Raw genomic sequence first — 20,295 nt, 5'->3', positions numbered from 1 at the left:
CTAACGTAATTTTTGCCATAATTTGAAACAGAATTTAGGCAATTTTTTATTTGGAAAATCTGTTGAAATTGCTTAACGTGAATTTCACTCTTCAATACAACTTGCTAACTTGGTTTCGGGAAGCTCAAAATCTCTTTCTGCTCCAGGGATCATAAAAATATTTATGTTTTCAGTCATGGCCATTCTCATCTATTTCATTCATCCAGGGACCTGCTGTTATAAGTCCGATTAGCGTTAACCCAGGGTTAATTTAATCCGGGTTTCTTTATTCCTTTGTTCAAAAGCATTTTATGAACAATTTTCTTTCTTCTTTTAAGAGCATCTAGTAATTGTAGACAAAAAGGATTATACTGAATTTTCTTTTAAGGCTTTCAGATCTGAAATAAGATTTCAGACTAAAACTGGGTTATCTGAACCCAGCTTGGACAACCAGATCCTGTAGCTCAAAGGTTTAATCTCCTCATAAGGTCATTTTCCTTGGTCTATTTTTCGTTGTTCCTGAGTTCGATCGTTGAGGATAGAATGAAATTTATTTGCAATGTAAGTTTTTTCAGGGCAAAACCCTTCGAGGCTTGGTCGAGACAACTCGAAAAATGTAGGGAATCTAAGTTGAAACGAGGAGATTAATGAAACATTTAACCCCTACGAGAGTCCAGCATCAAGTTTTCCCTTACAATATCACTCCTGAAGCAAACATTAAGGTCACGAGAATAAAGGAAATGACCACCAACTTAAGGAGCTCTTGATTGTTTAAAAAATTGTCCCCATCAGCACCTTAAGAAATTCGTAAAGAACAGTATGGAGCATATGCATACTGTAAGATTGCAAAGGGTTTAAGGCATGCGTGTTAGGGTTACTTACGTCTTTGCCACCAATGTCCCTACATCTTGTACCATCCAAGGAAGCTTGCATAGCATTCGTAAATAAGGCGGTGAACAACGATAGCATTATCGCTCCTATCAGGATCCACATGATACCAAATGCACGTCCACAGAGGGTTTTAGGCGTCTTATCACCATATCTAATGAGACAAAGATTCAAACAACTCCGCACTTTTAGGATAGTGTGGTAAGCGTATGAATTATGAATGGATGCTTAAATGATCACTCCACCGACGATGGAGCTTTTCAGGGTCAATACGAAAGAATAAATAAATGAGTGGATTCATGAATATCCCAATTGGCAGGAGGCTGATCATTTGGCTTTATACAAAGCGCAGCCAAGGAGTCGAACTCGGGGCAACCTAGAGACAAATTTAGGGGGTAGAGGGGTGGAGGACTTAAACCTGATTCATATCCAGCATTCTTAACACTAGTCCAGACCGCCTCCCTCCTTTAGCATGGTAAGTCTGTTTAAGAGTCAAGTGGCCCACCAGACCGGCGCTTAACTCCGGTTTCCGTAGAATGAAGTGACTAGCAGTCTTTCTAGATCTACTCCCCCCCTGGATGGGATGCTAGTCCATCGCAGGGTAACCCCCCCGCATTAAATTTGCTGGTACCCACTTAAACACTTAGGTGAAGAAAGGCGCTATGAGAGTAAAGTGTCTTGCCTAATAACACAACACAATGTCCCCGGCCAGGGCTTGAGCACGGACCACTCGATCCGAAGTCTAAGAAAAAATCACCAATACACAAATCTAAATCTACTTACCCCACTGTTGTAAGTGATACTACTGCCCACCAAAAGCCATCTGGTGGGCCTAACGTGAACGAGGGTGAAAAGTGAGCTGCGTTTGAGCGGTGTTCCTATCATTAAAATCGGTATAACTGTTTAATGCATTATATATAAACCAAACATAAAGGTGATATTTAGTTTGGAGTAAATGGTTTTTTTTTTTTAAAAACACCGCTAGCTTACCTAAGGCCTTGCTAAAACGCGCAAAGTTTGCAGCAGTTTTTCTGTATCCGAAATTGTGGCAACTCGGATTTAGATATCCTTTCGGTAGCTTGTGTCAAGGGTCCCACAAACATAAAGGTTTTTGTCACACGTCATTTACAAACAAACAAACAAATAAACATAATTTATAGACCCATGACTTGTTGGGCATTACAGTTTCCTCTTTATTTACAGTTAGGTCCTTTTTCTAGGCTCTCTATTTCGGTAAAGTGATAGGGTATGCCTCACCAACGGTTTACTCAAAAAATGATGCCCTCGATTCCTTAGTGCTTTTACCATTTTCATGCTAAAACCGTAACAATTTAGTTTGAATCTAACCTTACGTAAATTAGGAGCTTTAGAATTTTTATATAGATTGACATTGATAAGCATTTACTCTTACCAAGAGCCAAATAATTACACCAGATATCCCTGAAAGCAATATGACACAAGCCAGTATTGGCCATTGTGACGTAATGGAGGTCAATAACTGTTCCTGTGATTCTGCTTCGCATATCTTTAAGTTCACGATCATTGAACACCCGGATGATACAAATGCCCGGATGAGCGTCACACTTTTTAGACCCGTAAGTTTTTGCCTTGCATCCGATAGAACTGGAAATCCAAAATCAACCGAGTTATTTTTAATCAACTTCACCATCTCATCTTGAGTTTGAACAAATACTGGCTCCATTATGCAAGCAATGGGATCGTTTGATTTTCTACGAAAGCAAGCACTGTCCACAAACCATGTCAGGGTATTATTCATAAATCCTTGCTGTTTACTTTGGTTCATTATGTAAGGAGGAAAATCTAGCAGGGCGATTTTGTATCTGCATTTGGTTTCTTCTTGGTTGAGACCAGGTTGACCCGCTTGACGGACTCGACGATGTTGCCTGATTTCACGGGCTTTGCGCACTAATTCCGATTGAACTATTGAATCAGTCTGGGGTTTTTCGCTGCTGGTTAGCTGAACATCGGAGCAAACCATAAGACATAGGACTAATCTTAGAGTTGCAACATGCATCGTAAACGCCGCCAAGATATGATTTGGTTAAAAACCTGCCCTGAAGCTACCAGACTTGAAGTTGTTTTCAGATCTGGAACGAAAAAAGATGCGAACAGTCAAAATAGTATGTTATCTGTTAAGTTTTTACGCTCGTTTGTTTTATACTGCACGCGTACAATGCGAGATCAGATCTCAATGGGATTTCAATTAAACTTTCCATTTTTTTTCTATAATACAGAAAGTCCTAGAGTACTCATTAAGGTAGCTATCTGCACCCCTGCTAATAGTAAGTCACATTCATTTTGCATTTTTGTTTTCACAATTTACCGAAAATTGCCCAATACGATGTATCTGTTGCTGTACGGTATGCCGTGATCTACGTCAGTAGGCTTACGGAGTTTACATCAACAAGTTCGTTAGTGCGCGGTTGTACTGTTTCTCCTCTTAGATCACCCATCATGTGTCAAGGAATCAAAGTTACTGATTAAAACCTGATACTTAAGCCAAAAGCAAAACATTCTCTTTAGTTATGAATTAGGCAAGGTGGCTTCGTTTGAATTTCAACACACCAACATACCGAAAAATTTTGATTCGCTCCCATCAAGAAGTTCGAAAGATGGACGCGTCATGAGTTTTGAATTTCTCTTCGCGGTTGGCGTAACTGTTTTTGGTCTGGGTCTGTGTAATCAAGAAGGCTTTCATAAATTTACTAAACGCGACTGAAATTTAACAAGTTTACAAATAAGTATCTTTTTCTCAAAAGTACAAATGGTGAAGAAAATAACTGTTCTGTGAATCCTTAATACTAAAACAATTTTTAATTTTGGCGAAAGCAGTTTAAGCGGTTGATTAATCAAATTTTTGGCTAGAAAATTGTAATTATTTTCAAACGAATCCTTATTTACCTCATTATATGAGACTTTTCTTGATAAAATATGGTTTTTCTTCGACTCCGCATTTGCTTGTTAAAGAATATAACGGTCATCCTCAGCAATTAATTTGTGATCTACGTAATCTGTAAGGATGGCTACGCTAGGATTGTAGGTAACTCTCCATCGAGAACAAAAAATACCGCTTCAACATGAGTATTTTTTCTTAACACTGCAACATATTTCGAGTCTTGGACTGTGACCCCAGATTGAGCGAATGTTATTATGCAGTAATTTGTGGGGGAGAGAGTGGGGACTGACTTAAAAAACATTTAAAGGGGAACGCAAGGGTATTTGTGAAGTAACTTTGCATTATTGGCCTGTTTTTTCTGTTTCGATTTCTGATAACCTTTTTTGCTAGCCGTTCGTTTTAACCTAGTTATGTTTTCTGAAGTGAGAGTGAAAACGCGATTAAAATTCCGCCATCTTGAAAGCTAACTGCCTGCTCATAATTGGTCAGCGTGTATTCGTGTGACGTCAAATCGTCAAGAAATATGATCCTGGCGAGACTCGAAGGTGTGGACTGGTTTAGTATACATGCGAAATATGGATTTATCCGAGTGTGCCCCTATTAACGATAGTTTTAACGACGAAGAAAGTGCTACGAATAGCTTTTCCATTCAGCCTTATCAGTTTGAGCCACGCAGGAACTCAGATAAAAGCGTGAGCGATAACGAGAGCATTTCGGGAGAGGAAAGCGAGGAGGAAAACACAAATCCGCGACTGGAAAATTCTGACTGGTATGTAACATGCGACTGCGATGTTTTCATACGATAATGTGCATGTACTGCTTTCAGTGTATTCGTATAATAAGAGAACGAATAAAAGATACTTAACTCAGGTGTGTACCCTTTTTTTTGGTATCTTGTTTTATTTGGTCCTGCAGTACGACTAAGTAGACGATTCATTTCATGCAGTGTGTGTATGATTCAAAGCTTTCAGTGTCGCTTTCGAGGTCAAGATTGTAATAGTACTTACAAGATCTAAGCGGTAGATCCCAAAATCTCCGTTCGGACCAGCATTTATTTTTCCTTGTACAAACTACGTATAAGTAAGTGAATACTTTATACACTGTCCATACCAATAAAAATATGTAATCCAAGAGCCTAAACACAAATTTTATTCCCTGAGACAGCGTCAGTTTATTATTTTTTTTAACCGCGGAGCATTTTCTAAAGTCTAGGTGTTCGTGTGAGAACTGCTAGGTTATGGGAAGAGTGGAGGCCTGTATTTGCTGTCAGGAAATAACGGCAGTGAAAAATAAAATTATTGCGGCAGTAACTAGTGGTGAATGTCAAGAGGAACAAAATGCATTACGCAGCATCCAGGTTTTCATCCAGTTTGCATAAACAGGTGGGTCCTACAGACTGCCTGGTATCAGTACAAAGATCCATACGATGGCCCTGAACATAAATTATTTCGACATATTGCGTACAGACAGCTGGCTCGGTGGTGCTGTGGAATACTGGGCAAGGAAATCACGGTAGTTCTACCATCATGTGCAGTTATGCGTATACAAAACTTTTATCCTCCACCAGGGCCAGAAGAAGAGTTTGCCTTTGAAGGTTTTCGATATGCTGACGAATGATTTGATGAAAAGTTTTATCTTACTTATAAACTAAAGCAGTGACATGATGTACATAGTTGTACAATAATATATTTTACAATCCATTGAACCCTTCTACAAAGGCCTGATTACAGAATAAAAAATGAGTTGTTTTTGCATTACTCCTTCCAATGCTCTGTTTGTGATATGCTCCATTTGTTAGTTCATTAATTTTTCTGTAAATATAATTGCCAATGATGAACACAAGTGCTTCTCTCAACTATAGAGATTTTTGATCGAATATTGTTTTGCATTCAATAACCTAAGGTAAATCAGTGAACTGATTATTAAAGAAGAGCTATCTAGTTTCTCCTACTTCTATGAACAACCTCTGGGCTCCTTCTGACAACTGTAAACTAGTATGTCCTTAATATATAGTTTTTAAACAGAAAATTTGAACATATATGAGAATCCCTTTGAGCTAAATCACCAAACAAACACATTCTTTGTGGTTTTTAATTTACCTATTAAATCTTGAACAATGGTTATCAATGATGTCTGCCTTCGGAGGTGTTGGCTCTGCGGCTGTATTTCTCGGTAAAACAACAGGTATTGGTTGAGCAATTCTGTTTCCCGCTTCACATCGTTGAACAAACTGAGCGAGTAAATCTCTCAAATATTCGTAGGATTTCTTTTCAGTTACGGGTTTTACAGACTATCGCTTGTTTGCCTTGGGAAAGCAAAGTTTGTAGCGTGCCAGGCCTTCCTGTGCTCCAGACTTTATTACAGCTTGTCTACGGCCAGTGTTGTGATTATTGTCAATAGCAGCAAGCTGGGTCCTAGCAACCATGCCCTGGTATGAGAAATGCTCACGTTTAGGGCAATACTCAAGCATCATGAAGAGATATACCTCTAATCTACCTGTGTGGCAGAAGTCAGTAATCTTAGCAATATCCTTCAACAATTTAGTGTTTAGGACCACTTCCTCTAAAGCTAAGAAAGCTTGACTGTTTGGCTTAAGCCAACAGACTTTCTTGGCTTCAGAGGGAGAAATTTGTTGATGACAGCATTGGTGGAAATGAGTATTTCCTGACCAGATGTGCTTATTACAGATGTGATTTAAGAGTGAGTTCCATTTTTCTTGAAGAGCCAAAACATTACCATTGCAGGTTGCAGCAGACCACCATACGTGGTTTGAGATTGATTGTATCCATGGTGAGAGGTCCTCACATCCCCTTTGATTTGCCTTGTGAGTCAGCTTCTTTACCACCCACTTGGAGAGATGCCACACATCATATTGGCGGTTGATGTTTGGGTGATCTTTGGCCATGGAACTGGTGATAGAGACATGGTGATTTGTTGCAATCCTACTGATGGTGATATCTTTTCCTTCAAGCATTTCTATGCACCTCGTAAATCCTTCTTTCTCCATTGCATTAGAAGATGTGACCTCAGTGACCTGAACCACCTGAAATGCCACTACATTACCAGTGTCCTCATCCATAAAAGTGTAGGTGCCATACTTTGGAGAATGGCCTAGACTGTCACAGCGACCGTCGCCATCAAGATTAACAACACCCCTGGCAGTGAGAATCTCAATTTGCCTCCTACTTTCAGCTTCCCATGCCTCATGAATAACAGGGAACAAGTACTTTTTCTGTGTGTCATAAAAGACACTTTCAATGAAAAATTGAAGATTAAAGCATGATGCCCGCTGGCTGATTGCAGTAAAAGTATTACCTGTAAACAAAATAGCAGCAGACAACAATAGATTTCCCAGGGGTTTCCGTTTCACTACTGGCTGTAAATCCCACTTTACTGTATGGCCACTGTTACAACTCAATTGAACTGATAACATGCTACCAGTTGTTTTCCTTTCACAATCGATTATTATATCTCCACAACTGGGGCACCTTTTCAGTAATTTATTTATGGATGACTCAAAGACAACATATTTCTTTTCAGAGTCAGGGGTAATATAGTCTCTCTTGGATTGTTCGTCAAATAATGCGTCATCCTTGACATCCTCTCTGGTGAAACTATTTACATTTAGTGGCAAATGCCAATTTGAGTCCTCAAAGTCATCATCCTCATAATCATTGTCATCATCACTTTCACCCATCTCATTCTCTTTGGTAACAGTGATAGGTATCACAACTTCCACCTCAGGCGGAGGGGGCAATGAGGTAACACTGAAACTGTCATCTTTATAAGTAGGAAAGACTACATATGGGGGAGCATGCATAGCATAATTATGATCATTGTTAACTTTCCATCCTTCAGCATTAATGAATGAAGTTTTTGAAAGAGGAAAAATGCCAGTTGTAGTTTCATCTATCGGTAGGGAAACTTTTTCGGTTGCATTTGCCTGGGTCGGAGGGGGAGACTTAGTCCTAACTCTAGTAGTCATGGCAGCATCTTCAAACTCTGTTTGTATTGCCTTACTTTTGAGGGTAAGAGGTTGAAGACAGCACTGAATTCCAACATCGCACTTCGTTGGACTCCAAGAGAAGGATTCTGAATTTTCAGAAACAAGAACTTCCTCATCACTTACTACTCCTTCTGTGCAAGCATTCTGATCGTTTGTAGCGGCCATTAATTCCGCGACATCCTGATACAAACAATAACAGTATACTTCGTTTATTATGGAAACTTTATTTCTTTTGGAAAAATACTTATGTAAATTTATATATCTAGCCCCTCATCTAGAGAGGACAAAAAGTGAGCCCGTTTTATAGTCCAAAATGGGGAATTTTTAGCGTCGAGGAGGTACAATTACGTATTAGGATGCATGGAGCAAGATAAATCATTATTATCTACCTCGTTTTGTAATTCGGTGCGGAGAAATGCTCTGTCGTCAGTCAAAGCCCTTCTATATGATTATTTGAATGAGATTACGGTCCTTTCTTATTCACAGAGAGTGAGAAATTAGAACATATTGGGTTGAAGAAATCATCTCGTAAATGGCAATAATCAAAACAAAAACTTTAACTAACTTCTTGATGCATTCGTCGATCGCGGCGATTTTCACTTGACAATCGGCGTCTCTTTTTAGTAGATTGTGAAGCATAGTCAAATATAGAAGGCACAGCATCCTCCTTTAGCCGGCGTTTATACTTTTGCCCAGCGATCTTCGCTTGAAGATTCGACTGAAAACAGCTTGCCGAGAAGTGATCACTACAGACATAGCTGTATTGTAAGAGCGGCATATTCAAGCGACGAATTCTCTCCAGCCATGCTTTCCTCCGCTGTTTGTCCGATGGAATCTTATGGAAGCTCGCATTTGTTGTCTTAGCAGAGTAATTGGTACATCCAGGAACACAGCAGTTCACCATTTCGTCGAACTTACAAATAAACTAGCTTTACAATCTCAAAAACGTATCAGTGCGAAGTGTTATTACTTTTAGAAAGTCCCACGAAAAGGGTATTGACGATCTGACGCAACAGCGGACTGCTGACCAACTTAAGACGGCTCATAAACATCCAAGGTAGCGGAATTCTAATCGCGTTTTTCGTTCTCACTTTAGGAAACATATCTACGTTAAAAGGAACGGCTAGCAAAAAGGGTTACCAAAAATCGAGACAGAAGAAACAGGTCAATAATACAAAATTACTTCAAAAATACCCCGGAGTTTCCCTTTAAAGGCTGATCGTTTTGAGTTGGGAAGGAAGTGACCGATAGATAAACAAACGACTCGTCACAGTAAATGATGACCCATCATACAGGATTTTGATGCGCAAGACACTTAGAAAATATTCTGCAGGTGTTTGTGAAGCGGGTTGAAGATGTTGTCGAATCAATACGATTCGACTCGAATCGAGCGACTCGTCAGAGTAAATGACGCCCCGTCATACCGGATGTCGATTTGTAAAACACTTAGATAATTGAAATAAAAAAAATAACTGTGCTCTGGACCACTGAATGCTTCCCATTGCCAGCCGTTTTCTTTTTTGGGCCTTCGAATTATTTTAATTGTGCAAAGAAATAGGAAAGGTGTTGAATTATTTCAGAGTTCATTATTCAAGGAAAGTCCGTCAGACGTAAAATGCTTCCAAACAGGTGCTAAAGAAGGAGGTTTTTTAAGTTATAATCATAAATCATATGCAAAAACAGATGGTGTAAGAAAACATCATGACGGCTACCTTTTTGAAATTAAAAAGTTATGTTTTAAATTTTGGAGAATAAAGACGGTGAATTTCGCTGGTTGCAGGCTCTTACTGGAAGGTCTCAATTGGGTGACAACTTTAACGTTCGAAATTAGGTAAACTATAGAGAAATAATAGGACTTCAGCATCGGACATAGAGGGTGACCGTTTTAAAACTTTAACTTTCATGGGAAAAGGAGGTTACAGAGGACTATTAGTTAGGCTTTGTTATGTCTTATAGTGCCTTGAGAGACGCAATTTCCATGATATTTACTTTTCAAAATATTCGCGGCGTCACTGTCTCGCCAGTTGTTTCATTACCAAAGTTGCCTCAACGAGAGGCATAATATTTGCAGGTTGTTCAACTTTCAGACCCTTTCATGGTTTTCATCTCTCTCCGGGAAACCATCATATTCACGAATAGGGCAATTATTTTACCATACCTGCACAACAATCAATTGGACTTCTTGAATTGATGACGAGAGCTTTTTATCTTTGTCAATATGTTGAAAATTGGATCTACACGGAGTGTACAAGCGCCACTTGGCTGAATACTAAATAGACCCTTGTAGATTGTGCGAATAAAAGGAGGTTATTCGTCGCTGGCGGCGCCCGTAGGCAATATGAAGCGCACCCTGTGTTCTGATTGGCTGGAAGTCAAATCGTGCGTTAACATATCGGAAGTTGAGAGGCACGCATGCGAGCAATGAGAGAAAATGAGTGGCATGGTACGAGAAAATAACAACATGAACCTTCCACCTTCTTAAGGTGGCTCGTACCAGTTTCCTCGCGCGGGGAACAGGTTACTCTTGCGTGACGCGCGCGAGAGAAACGTGCGAAAGAAGCGCGAGATCAAAAGATGTAAATTCAAAACAAAGATGGCGGCGCGTGGAATTTTTTCTACTTTTGTGAGAAGTTTACCTAAGAGCTTGTATTTAATGTGTTGAGCGGCCACTATGAATGCAGGAGATAGAAAATAAGATAACGAAGACGATTTTCGGAGAAGTAAAGGTTGCTTCACTTCACATTTAAAAGAAATATTCAACCGATATGAAATCTTGCGACGGCGAAAAAAGAAGAACTCAAGTGAAGGATAATCTACCTGAAGTGGAAGAAGACTTTGAAACTTCAAGGAAAATAATATGATATAGCCAGAAGTCATGTGTAGGATTTCTAAGATGAGCTCGGGAGGCTGTCTTTGACGGCTGTTTAATGATTTTCTTAGCAGTAAAAGTCTGTAAACATCAGATCTAGGTGCTCGCGCGAGCACACGCAATTGTCAGCGGTAGCTAAAACAGATCATGAGGAAATGTCGATCTTACAGAATCCAGATTTTTAAAACGCGCGTGGAAATTGCTAAACTCACGAAAGCTATTGCATGAAAACAAGTCCGGTGACCCCTTCTTTCTATTGTTCCAATATGATAATAACGTCGAAAGGAATCATCAGACAAAAAAAAAAATAGAAAATTCTACGGAAGGAAATTTGTGATGTGTGAAAATTCCTATTGTAGATTTTCTGAAATTCCGCTCCGCTGAATTTTTTAAAAAATCTTTGTGCATTTTCCTTTTCAAGTGCCAAAAGCAATCACTGAAAAAAAATCAGGGGTCACCGGGTTAGTTTTCGAATTATTTAAGCCACAAGCTAAAAAATCGTCTGAATAAGCCTATGAAAGCGTTGCCATGGAAACTGCTAGTGACGAAATGACACTTTTGGATAACCAATGATTATGTAATTCAACCCCGTAAAAGTGTTCAACTGGCCTTGGTCAGTCTTTCTGTTGTATTCTTTCAAAGTTACAAACCATCAAAAAGATGAAAAACGGTACGAGCCACCTTAAATCGTGAAACGGCCGGAAGTCTATTGTCAGAATATTATGAACAATACAGAGTAGAAAATGTTGACGAATCGACACGCTTTGACTCGAACCGAACGACTCGTCACAGTAAATGACGACCCGTCACATCAGATGTCGACTCGCAAGACACTTAGAAAGTGATCAGCAAGTGTGGGTGGGCATGAGTGAAAATGAGCAGCATGGTACGAGAACATGACAACATGGTCCAACATGAGACTGTGACGAGTCACTCGATTCGACAACATCTTCAACCCCTCTTCACAAACACCTGCGGAATTCACATGAATGCCGATCCGTCATACCGAATGTCGTTTTCATGTCGAAGGCGAGGGTACAATGTAGAGTACCTTTTTTTTCCCCCATTCTTTTTTAATTAATAAAGGAAATTTAAACCAAACTTTACCAAAATAATTAAAAATAATCAAAGAAGAAAATATATTTTTTTAAAGATACTGATCACACGTGGACATCAGATTCTTTTTATATGTTGACATCGCCAAAATAATTACGAGTGGAGGAGCGGTGAGAGAGTGAATAGCTTGTGGACATCCCAGTTCGTTTTTAAAAACCTGGTTAGTTTTCAAAGAATTAAATTAAGAACCCACAGAAAGCTCATATTCGATCATAAATCTGGTTAGATCTCCCGTGTTACTGTAACATCACGAAGCGTAGAAATGTGACAAAAAAAGCGAAGAAAAAGGGCGATTTCTCCATAAATGATTTCACAACATGGGGTGTAATCCTGTCGTCAAGGAAACTCTCCTGACAAGTCCAAGCCCCAGACAATAAAATTTCCGGGCAGAATCGGTCACATTTCAACTGACTTCTACGTTTTTCCGACGAAGCCGCCATAGTTCTACTTCACAAGTTTCGTAGGTTTCTACGCAAGAAGTAATTGGTAGCGGCCTGGGCAAATTGGAAAACAAACCTAAGAGAGTCGCGAGGAATACCTGGTCGCGATTTCCGGTGTCGGTGATTAACTCCTTTTGTTTGCGAAACGGATAAAATCGATGTTTGCGTTTTCCCATATTGCAAGTACAGCATTGTTTTCGCTCAACAGGCTATTCACGATCTCACCCCTTCCCCACTCGCTATTTTATGGGCGATCGATGTTCACGTATAAAAAAATCTGATGTCCACGTGCAATCCGTATCTTAAATAATTGTTGTTTTTTTCTTTGATTATTCTTTATCATTTTGGTTAAGTTTTGGATTAATTTCTCTTTATTAATTAAAAAAAAAAACTTGGGAAAAAAGGTACTCTCGACCCCAGCTCTGCATTGTACCCTCGCCCTCGAGATGAAACTCTCAACCCTCTACCCTAGACAAAAAAATAGACTCGTGAAATGGGGTTGAAGATTTTGTCGAATCGAACGACTCGTCACAGTAAATGGCGACCCGTCATACCAGATGTCGATTTGTAAAACACACCGCAAGTGTCTGTGAAGGGGGGTTGAAGATGTTGTCGAGTCGTCACGATTCGCATGGGTCGACCGTAATAAGCAAATAAATGTATTTCATTTCAAATATTAACAAAATAACACCCCTTTCATTTCACGATCGGCTAGAAGGACTTTGGGTGAGGTGGCTACTTCCCAACTTGATCTTTCATGTGTTGCATTGTTATTTACTGAGGAAAAAAGCTCCATAAAAACACACACAAACTCCAAAAAAAACATTACATAAAAAAATAACTCAAAATGTATGTAAAAATACCTCTGCTCTGAAACATTGAATGCTTCTCATTGCCAGCCGTTTTCTTTTTGGAGCTATGGAATTATTGTAATCGTGCAAAGAAATAGGAGAGGTGTTCAATTATTCAAGAGTTCATTATTCAAGGAAATGCGTCAGACGTAAAATTATTCCAAACAGTTGCTTAGAAGGAGGATTTTTAAGTTACAATCATAAATCATATTTAAAACCAGATGGTGTACGACAACATCATGGCAGCTACCTTTTTAAAATTAAAAACTTATGTTTTTAATTTTAGAGAATAAAGACAGTGAATCTCGCTGGTTGCAGGCTCTTACTGGAGGGTCTCAATTGGGTGACGGGTCTAACGTTTGAAATTAGCTAAACTATAGAGAAATAATGGGATTTCAGCATCGGCCATAAAGTAGGTGACCTTTTTAAAACGTCAACTTTTTTGGGAAAAGGAAGTTACAGAGGACCATTAACTAGGCTTTGTTATATGCTTTTGTGCCCTGAGTGACAATGAAAACAGGCAATTTCCATTACATTTTCTGTTTTTAATTTTTTCGCGGCGTCACTGTCTCGCTAGTTGTTGTTGTTGTCCTAGTTGCTTTAGCGAGGGGTGTAATATTTGCAGATTGTTCAACTTTCAGACCCATTCATGGTTTTCATCTCTCTCCGGATATCACACAGTTTCATGTTTAACTGTCTGCAGTCATAATTTGTGACGACTTTAATCCGGTTAAACGTAATCTGACGCAGAAAAACGCAATGAAAACGAGCTACCTTTCCTCATTGAACACAGGTGTGTCATTTCGTGCCAACAGTGGTGTTAAAACTGTACTTAAATAACAGGTTCGTCAGACTTCAATCATAAAGTAGTCAAATAAGCAAATTTACAGTCGACTGAAACAGGTAGAGAACAATGCGATCAACACCATAATATCCACAAAGAACGCAACGATTTCTGCGTACATGCAAAATAATCAATTGGACTTCCTGTATTGATGACGGGAGGCAATGTTTTTGTCAATATGTTAAAAATGATTTACATGGAGTGTACAAGCGCCAGTTTGCCGAATACTTGTAGATTGTGCAAATAAAAGGAGGTTATTATATCACTAGCAGTACCCGTGGGCAATATGAAACGCATGAAGGAACAAGTTGGGCACATCTTCCCCGCTTGGGAATGCTCGCTTTGATACCGTGCAAGAAGCCAACTTCCAAAGCCCGTAAAAACGCAAAAAAGAACTAGGCCAATATCCAGCCATCTTGACCAAACAAACTTGGTTAATAATGCACATTTATTATATCGCTCGCAGCGCCCGTAGACAAGATGAAGCGAATCCTGTGTTCTGATTGGCTACCCGAGCGGACAATATGGGCTAACCTTGCCCGCCCAGGATTGCCCACATTGCTCCCGCGCATAAAAAAAATTGAATTAGAATTACGTTCGCGCAAAAAGCGGTAGAAGATAGTCTAAACAAAGAAAACAGAAACGACCCTCGTGAGTTTGTTGTGCTACAAACACAGCTGGCTTTCTTTTCAAGCTCTCGAACGAAACGAGTCATTCTTATCCTTGGGTTTCACCCACGTGACCAATACCTTAGCAACGGTTACTATCCGCCATCTTGGTGTCCCTCGAGCGTAAACAAACCGTATCTAACGAAGAGTTCATGTGAGAAAGAGGGGATGGTTTTATGTATTGTTGTTGGCTGTTCGCGCAAAAGTGGAAAGCATAAAGACTAAGGATTTTTTCGTATAATAATTTAATAACTTTATTATTTCTATGGCGCAAAATTCATTGGATATATGATTTAATGCGCTATACCTAAGATCATTACAAATCAAGGGGAAGAACAGGAGGAACTAGAAGTTGTTGTATGGTTCGAGGCTTGCGGCTGTTGTAGATCCTCGATTTTTTGGTGGAGCTTTTCTTTGAGCTTCTTAGCCGATGAGAAATCGATGTCTTTAGCCCTCGCATACGGCACTTCATTGACATATGTCGGCAAAATCCATGAGCATTTTACCTGAGTGCAAGCAAGCTTGGGGTGTCACGAAAACTCACACCCCGAAAACTCAGACCTCAGACCCCGAAAACTCAGACCCCGAAAACTCAGACCCCTCGAAAATAGCTGTTATTACGTCTGAGCCAGCGATTCAGCAGTCATCACACGGGAACGAGGCTATTGGGTCAAGAAATGTTTCAAGAACTAAATCATAGGAAAGATATGGAAACCCACGAGGAATCACAGCCGAAATATGCTTTTTTTTCGGCTGAAGAGAAACTACAGTTGTTGAATGGTAATTGTCCCCGAAACATTACTAAACAGGTCTTAAGATCATGGTTGTCCTATCGAGTAGGAACCTCAAAAAACGGGAGTGCTTCTGCGGATGGAAACAAACGAGAACTGGTTCAAAGGTACGTAAAAATAATTAAAATATCATTGATATTTTGAGGATAGTTTTAGACGGTAATTAAAACCATCTTTGTTTTTCAGGGTCGTAAGCTATATTAAGAATGGCTGGGACGCGAATTTTACTGAAAAATGGATGCATCTGTCATGAGAATCGAACGAGAACTTAAAGGAAAATTCGGCAAATGCTAACGAGGAGCCAACAGGGAAAGATATACAAAATTTCCTGCCTTCAACAACGTGGACCGAATTGAAAAAATGCAACAAACTGCCAGAGTTTTCTATTGCAAATATGATGAGCTACTTTATTACTAGGCGTGCAAGAGACGATGAAAGTAATAAAGACTATAAAAGCTTAAACTGCAAAGCTTTTGGTCTTTTCAGACATGGTCACGTCCAGAATATTAAGGTTGCGAATGAGGATGGCAAGTATTTTATCCAATGCGAATGCTTACCTGAGATGAAAAAAACTCTAAAATATAAGATCCAAATGACAGTAGACAGTTCTGGTGATATAATATATGGAAACTGTAATCCTTGTCCAGCTGGTAAGCCACCACTTGCATCATGTAAACATTTGGCAGCTCTATGCTTTGCTCTTGAAGAGTACATTAGACTTGGTCGTAGTCAAGAATTTCTTACCTGTACAGAAAGATTGCAGACTTGGAATCAACCACGAAAGCGAAAGCTGGAGGCACTCTCAGTATACGACATTGATTTCAGTAGAAAAGTTTTTGGCACAGAGAATTTAAAACACAATAAAGCACTGCACGATCCAAGACTTTGCATCTATAGAGAACCAAGTACAGAGAAGGCAAATCAGACCTTGCTTCAAGAAATCTCGAGAGAAAGTCTAAATTGTGGATTTTACTCTATTTTATCAAAAGAGCCACTATGTCCAAGTAGTTTAATTGTCTCACCCATAAAGGAACAACCAATGTCATTGGAAGAAATACATGCAAAAGCTAAAAGAATTAAGTCAAATCTTTTTGTAGGAGAAAAAGAAAGAGAATTGATAAGCAGAGCAACAAAAAATCAAAGTGATTGTCAAAAGTGGTTTGAACACAGGAAAACAAGAATTACTGCATCGAAATGCAAGAGAGTACTTCAGAGACCAGACACAAGCCCCACTAAGGCTGTAAAAGAAATTCTACATCTCAATGACAATTTTCAGAGTAATTACATGAAACAAGGTCTTACTGATGAAGCTAATATTATCAAGTCATATGAAAACCTCTTCAAGTGCAACGTCTCTAAACTAGGGTTTGTCATTTCATCTACACATCCATTTTTGGGTGCAAGTCCTGATGGTGAAGTTGATAACAAATGTTTGGTGGAAGTCAAGAGAGTTTTTCCTGGAACAAAAAAACTGGCAGAAGCAGTTTGCAGCAGGGGAATTTGCAAGAGGACTGTTCATGGCCTGCTTATTAACACAAATCACCCATACCATTTTCAAGTTCAACAACAACTATTTTGTGTTGGTTTACAGTGGGCTGATCTGGTGATATCAGATCTAAAGGAAATGATCATAATAAGCATCAAAAATAATTTACAATTTAGAAGAGAAGTTATCCCAAAGCTTGAAAGTTTTTATGAGAACTATATTGCTGTAGAACTTGCTTATCCACGGTTAACTTTAGGTCTTCCCAGGCTTGGAAAAGTATCAAGATTAATGTAACAGTGTACTTCAGTCTTTGTTAGAACTCTACATGACAGTGGAATCACTATCTATAAATTATTTAACTTTTGCATGATCTCAAAATTATGATTACTGATGTTGTGTTTTTTGAAATATATCGTTTTAAATATGGATATTATTGTCTCATTGACAGAGAAGTGAATTTCTATTGTAATAATTACTTTTACTGGTTGGAAACTGACTCCACTATACTCTTTGAACCAGCAAAACTTGCAACTTTAATTTTGCATGACATTAACTGATTTTCAATACTAACATGTAGAACACTTGAATAAATTTAGATACAATGAGCATTTTTTCTATTAGCCAGATAAATATGACATCTGCAGAAGATTAAATCTATCTTGATTGTTAACAGTAATAGATTATTTCAGATCAACTAGTGATATGAATATTTTACTCATTACTCTGTCAGTTGTAAATAAATTGTGTGCTGTCCTTATTGAAACACCCACCTAAAAAATATTGATTCTGTCTATAACACCAGACAATTACAAGCAAACAAATGAATGGCTCAAGAAAGATTCTGAAAAAAATTCATTTCACCAGAGGTGGCAAAAAGTTTGTGAACATAGCACAATTAAAGAAAATCATGTCAACCAGCCCATTCTTGCAGACAGTAATGGGAATAAAATCTAAAATGTGATAGTTTTTGATGCGCTCGATAGCTCTCTCTACATGGATTCGCAATGATGCAATTCTTCTTGTGTTGAGCATTTCTTGTTCAGTAAATTGTCCTGCCTCATTCATATAAGGTGGAACATTTACTTTAACCCCTTTACTTGCTAGTAATTCTTGGATATTGAATCCTCTGTCAGCCATCACTTCATCTCCATATTGAAGTTTATCCATGAGTTTAGATTTCACAGTTATCTCTTTGTCAGAGATAGACCCACCATAAAGATTAGACACAAAACAAACACTACCACTTGGTGTAATTCCAACTAGGGCCTTCAGAGTATTGCCGTTTTTATAGGTAGAGAAAGTGAGCTGCTGTGCTTCAGGATTAGTTGGTGTTTCAATGTACAATTCAGTTGCATCAATTATCACTGTTGTACCATTGTATTTATTCCTGAAGCATTCAGGTTTATGTGCTTCAATTACCTCCCTTGTTGGGAAAATGTCTAGCTCTGAGAATCTAAAATATATGAACTTTGTCCATGTAATGATGATTCGGCTCACAAGACTTTGGCAAATACCAAATCTGACTGCTACATCCTCCTCTAAAAGACCAACTTTGTAACGACACAGCAAGAGAAATAATTCATTTTCCACAGAGAGAGCTCTTCTTGGACCTTGCTTCTCTCTCTTGGGTGGATTCTGCACTAGTTCAGTGTTAGTGTAATTTAACTGTTTTGCTGCTTCTCTTCCAAGGAAATTAAGAACTGTAGTAAAAACAGCATAACTGTTGAAGCCAGTGTAGAATCTCATTAAATTATCGTTTTCTTTGATGTTGTCGATATTAAACAAACTTCGATTAAGCTTCTCTTCTAGTGTCTTTCTTTTCTCTCTCTCCTGTTTAAGTTCGTGTTCCAATTGTTTTACTTTCCCTTCCAATTCGTTGATAATTAATTGTAGAGACTGATCCTGACTATTGTCTGCTTCTTTTATGGACTGTCCCACTTCATTTGATTCTGTTAATGGAACGGCGTTAGCAATACTTTCGTCACTATTTAAGCCTGCAGTTTCTTGACGTTGAGTGGCCATATTCGAACGGTGTTGTGGGGCTTTTCTTTGTGTCTGAACTTTTGTAAAGCTGAAAAGAGTAGGCACAGCATCTACCTTCAGCCTTCCCCTTACGCCTCCAGGAGACTTTTGAAAACATTCTGGGGCAAAATGATCGCTACACAAAAATGAACTTTTCGTTTTTGGAGTGTTGGTTCTTCGTATGTTGATCAGCCATTTTTTTAGTCTTTTCGAGTCATTTAGGGGCAGCGAATGCCAAGAAAGGCCTTTACATTCAACCTTGTTACTCCTGTTCACACAGCCAACTGCTATACAATGCCTTACCATCTCCTTTCTTCAAAAGATTCGGAGAACTCAGCACTGTTTTTGTGAAATATAAATGATGACACAAAGAAACTCTTGAAAATCTAAGGTCTTGACCCAATAGCCTCGTTCCCGTGTAACGACCGCTGAATCGCTGGCTCAGACGTACTAACAGCTATTCAAGAGATAAACTCGACTCATGATCACTCCTGGTAATGCCGCGTGTATTTTGACGTTTTGGGTCTTGATCCAACTGAAGCAGCAAAAACAAGGCCGCAAGTTGCACGTTTCGCAAAATCGTCCGATGGTTGAGCATTAAAACATTTTAGAGTGACACAAGACTTCATTTTGCTTAGATTTCCTCCATTTTTCCCGTTAATTTTGAGCTTTTCATTCACAGTTAACTGGATCAAACGCGCTCGCTCCAACACCAAAGTATTAAAATGTGGCGTGATGTTGACGAGCCGAAAGGGACATTTGTTTACTTTTTTGTACTTCGTCGCACAGATCCTTGTTGTCGCTCTGTTAAAATTCTTAAATATTTCGCGATAATAATGGATACAAACAGAGACTCGGCCCACCAGTCCCAAAACGAAGACAATTTTGCGACCCTTAGGCTAGAGTTCTTAAATGAGGCAGAAAGAGAAAAACAACGGGAAAGAAGACTCGGCATCAGCGCCGTCACGATTCGCTTCACTGAAGAATAACTCTTGATATTGTTGTCCGTCTTTCGCGTCGGATTTGTTGCATTATTCCACCGGTTATGTTATAAAACAATTGTTTCATGCTTTATGCTATGCACTATCGAATTATGGAGCACTTTGGAAGCTTGGAGAACACTTCGAGGGATCTGAGTTTTCGGTGTCTGAGTTTTCGGTGTCTGAGTTTTCGTGACACCCAGCGAGCTTGCCATGAATTCGAGTAGTTGCTCTAATATAAAATAAAACACTCGCGATATGTGAGCATGACTCAGCCAGTCCAGCTTTGCATCCAAAGCAATGGGCTGACAAAATAGTCCCATTGTTTTCGGAAATGACCCAAATGTTCACAAAAGGATCATTCATATGCTGTGAATGCCAAACTCGTGCTCTCACGACATACTTGCCGGCGATTACTTTGCCAACAACTGAGGTTAC

General features: G+C 39.1%; 4 protein-coding genes across 5 annotated transcripts in view; 1 reads left to right on the top strand and 3 right to left on the bottom strand.

Annotated features, from left to right (window-relative positions):
• LOC111329346 (uncharacterized) overlaps positions 1-20,295 on the bottom strand; it is a 93,795-nt gene that overhangs the window by 5,461 nt on the left and 68,039 nt on the right. Inside the window, exons 1-4 of one of the 2 annotated variants that reach the window (XM_088743948.1) lie at positions 9,949-10,068; positions 2,279-2,975; positions 1,651-1,745; positions 862-1,021 (exon numbers count right to left, since the gene is read on the bottom strand). In XM_088743948.1, the coding sequence (XP_088600074.1) occupies positions 862-1,021; positions 1,651-1,745; positions 2,279-2,902 (879 nt within the window). In that variant the 5' untranslated portion in view covers positions 2,903-2,975; positions 9,949-10,068. Of the gene's footprint in view, positions 1-861; positions 1,022-1,650; positions 1,746-2,278; positions 2,976-9,948; positions 10,069-20,295 lie in introns of those variants that run through there. The other variant, XM_088743947.1, reaches the window with a different exon arrangement.
• On the bottom strand, positions 5,633-7,916 carry LOC148718134 (uncharacterized). Its single transcript, XM_088743949.1, has one exon. The coding sequence runs from the start codon at positions 7,767-7,769 to the stop codon at positions 6,075-6,077; it is 1,695 nt and encodes a 564-aa protein (XP_088600075.1). The 5' UTR covers positions 7,770-7,916; the 3' UTR covers positions 5,633-6,074.
• LOC148718133 (uncharacterized) lies at positions 15,189-17,618 on the top strand. Its single transcript, XM_088743459.1, has 2 exons — positions 15,189-15,476; positions 15,556-17,618. Exon 2 carries the CDS (start codon positions 15,764-15,766, stop codon positions 17,147-17,149), a length of 1,386 nt encoding a protein of 461 aa, XP_088599585.1. The 5' UTR covers positions 15,189-15,476; positions 15,556-15,763; the 3' UTR covers positions 17,150-17,618.
• Positions 17,708-19,271, bottom strand: LOC148718132 (uncharacterized). The gene has a single exon (XM_088743458.1). It carries the CDS (start codon positions 19,181-19,183, stop codon positions 17,708-17,710), a length of 1,476 nt encoding a protein of 491 aa, XP_088599584.1. The 5' UTR covers positions 19,184-19,271.

Source organism: Stylophora pistillata, chromosome 13 (assembly GCF_964205215.1).
Source record: "Stylophora pistillata chromosome 13, jaStyPist1.2, whole genome shotgun sequence".
Taxonomy (NCBI): domain Eukaryota; kingdom Metazoa; phylum Cnidaria; class Anthozoa; order Scleractinia; family Pocilloporidae; genus Stylophora; species Stylophora pistillata.
Note: the sequence above shows the minus strand (reverse complement) of the source record. Positions and strands in the feature narration are given on the sequence as shown.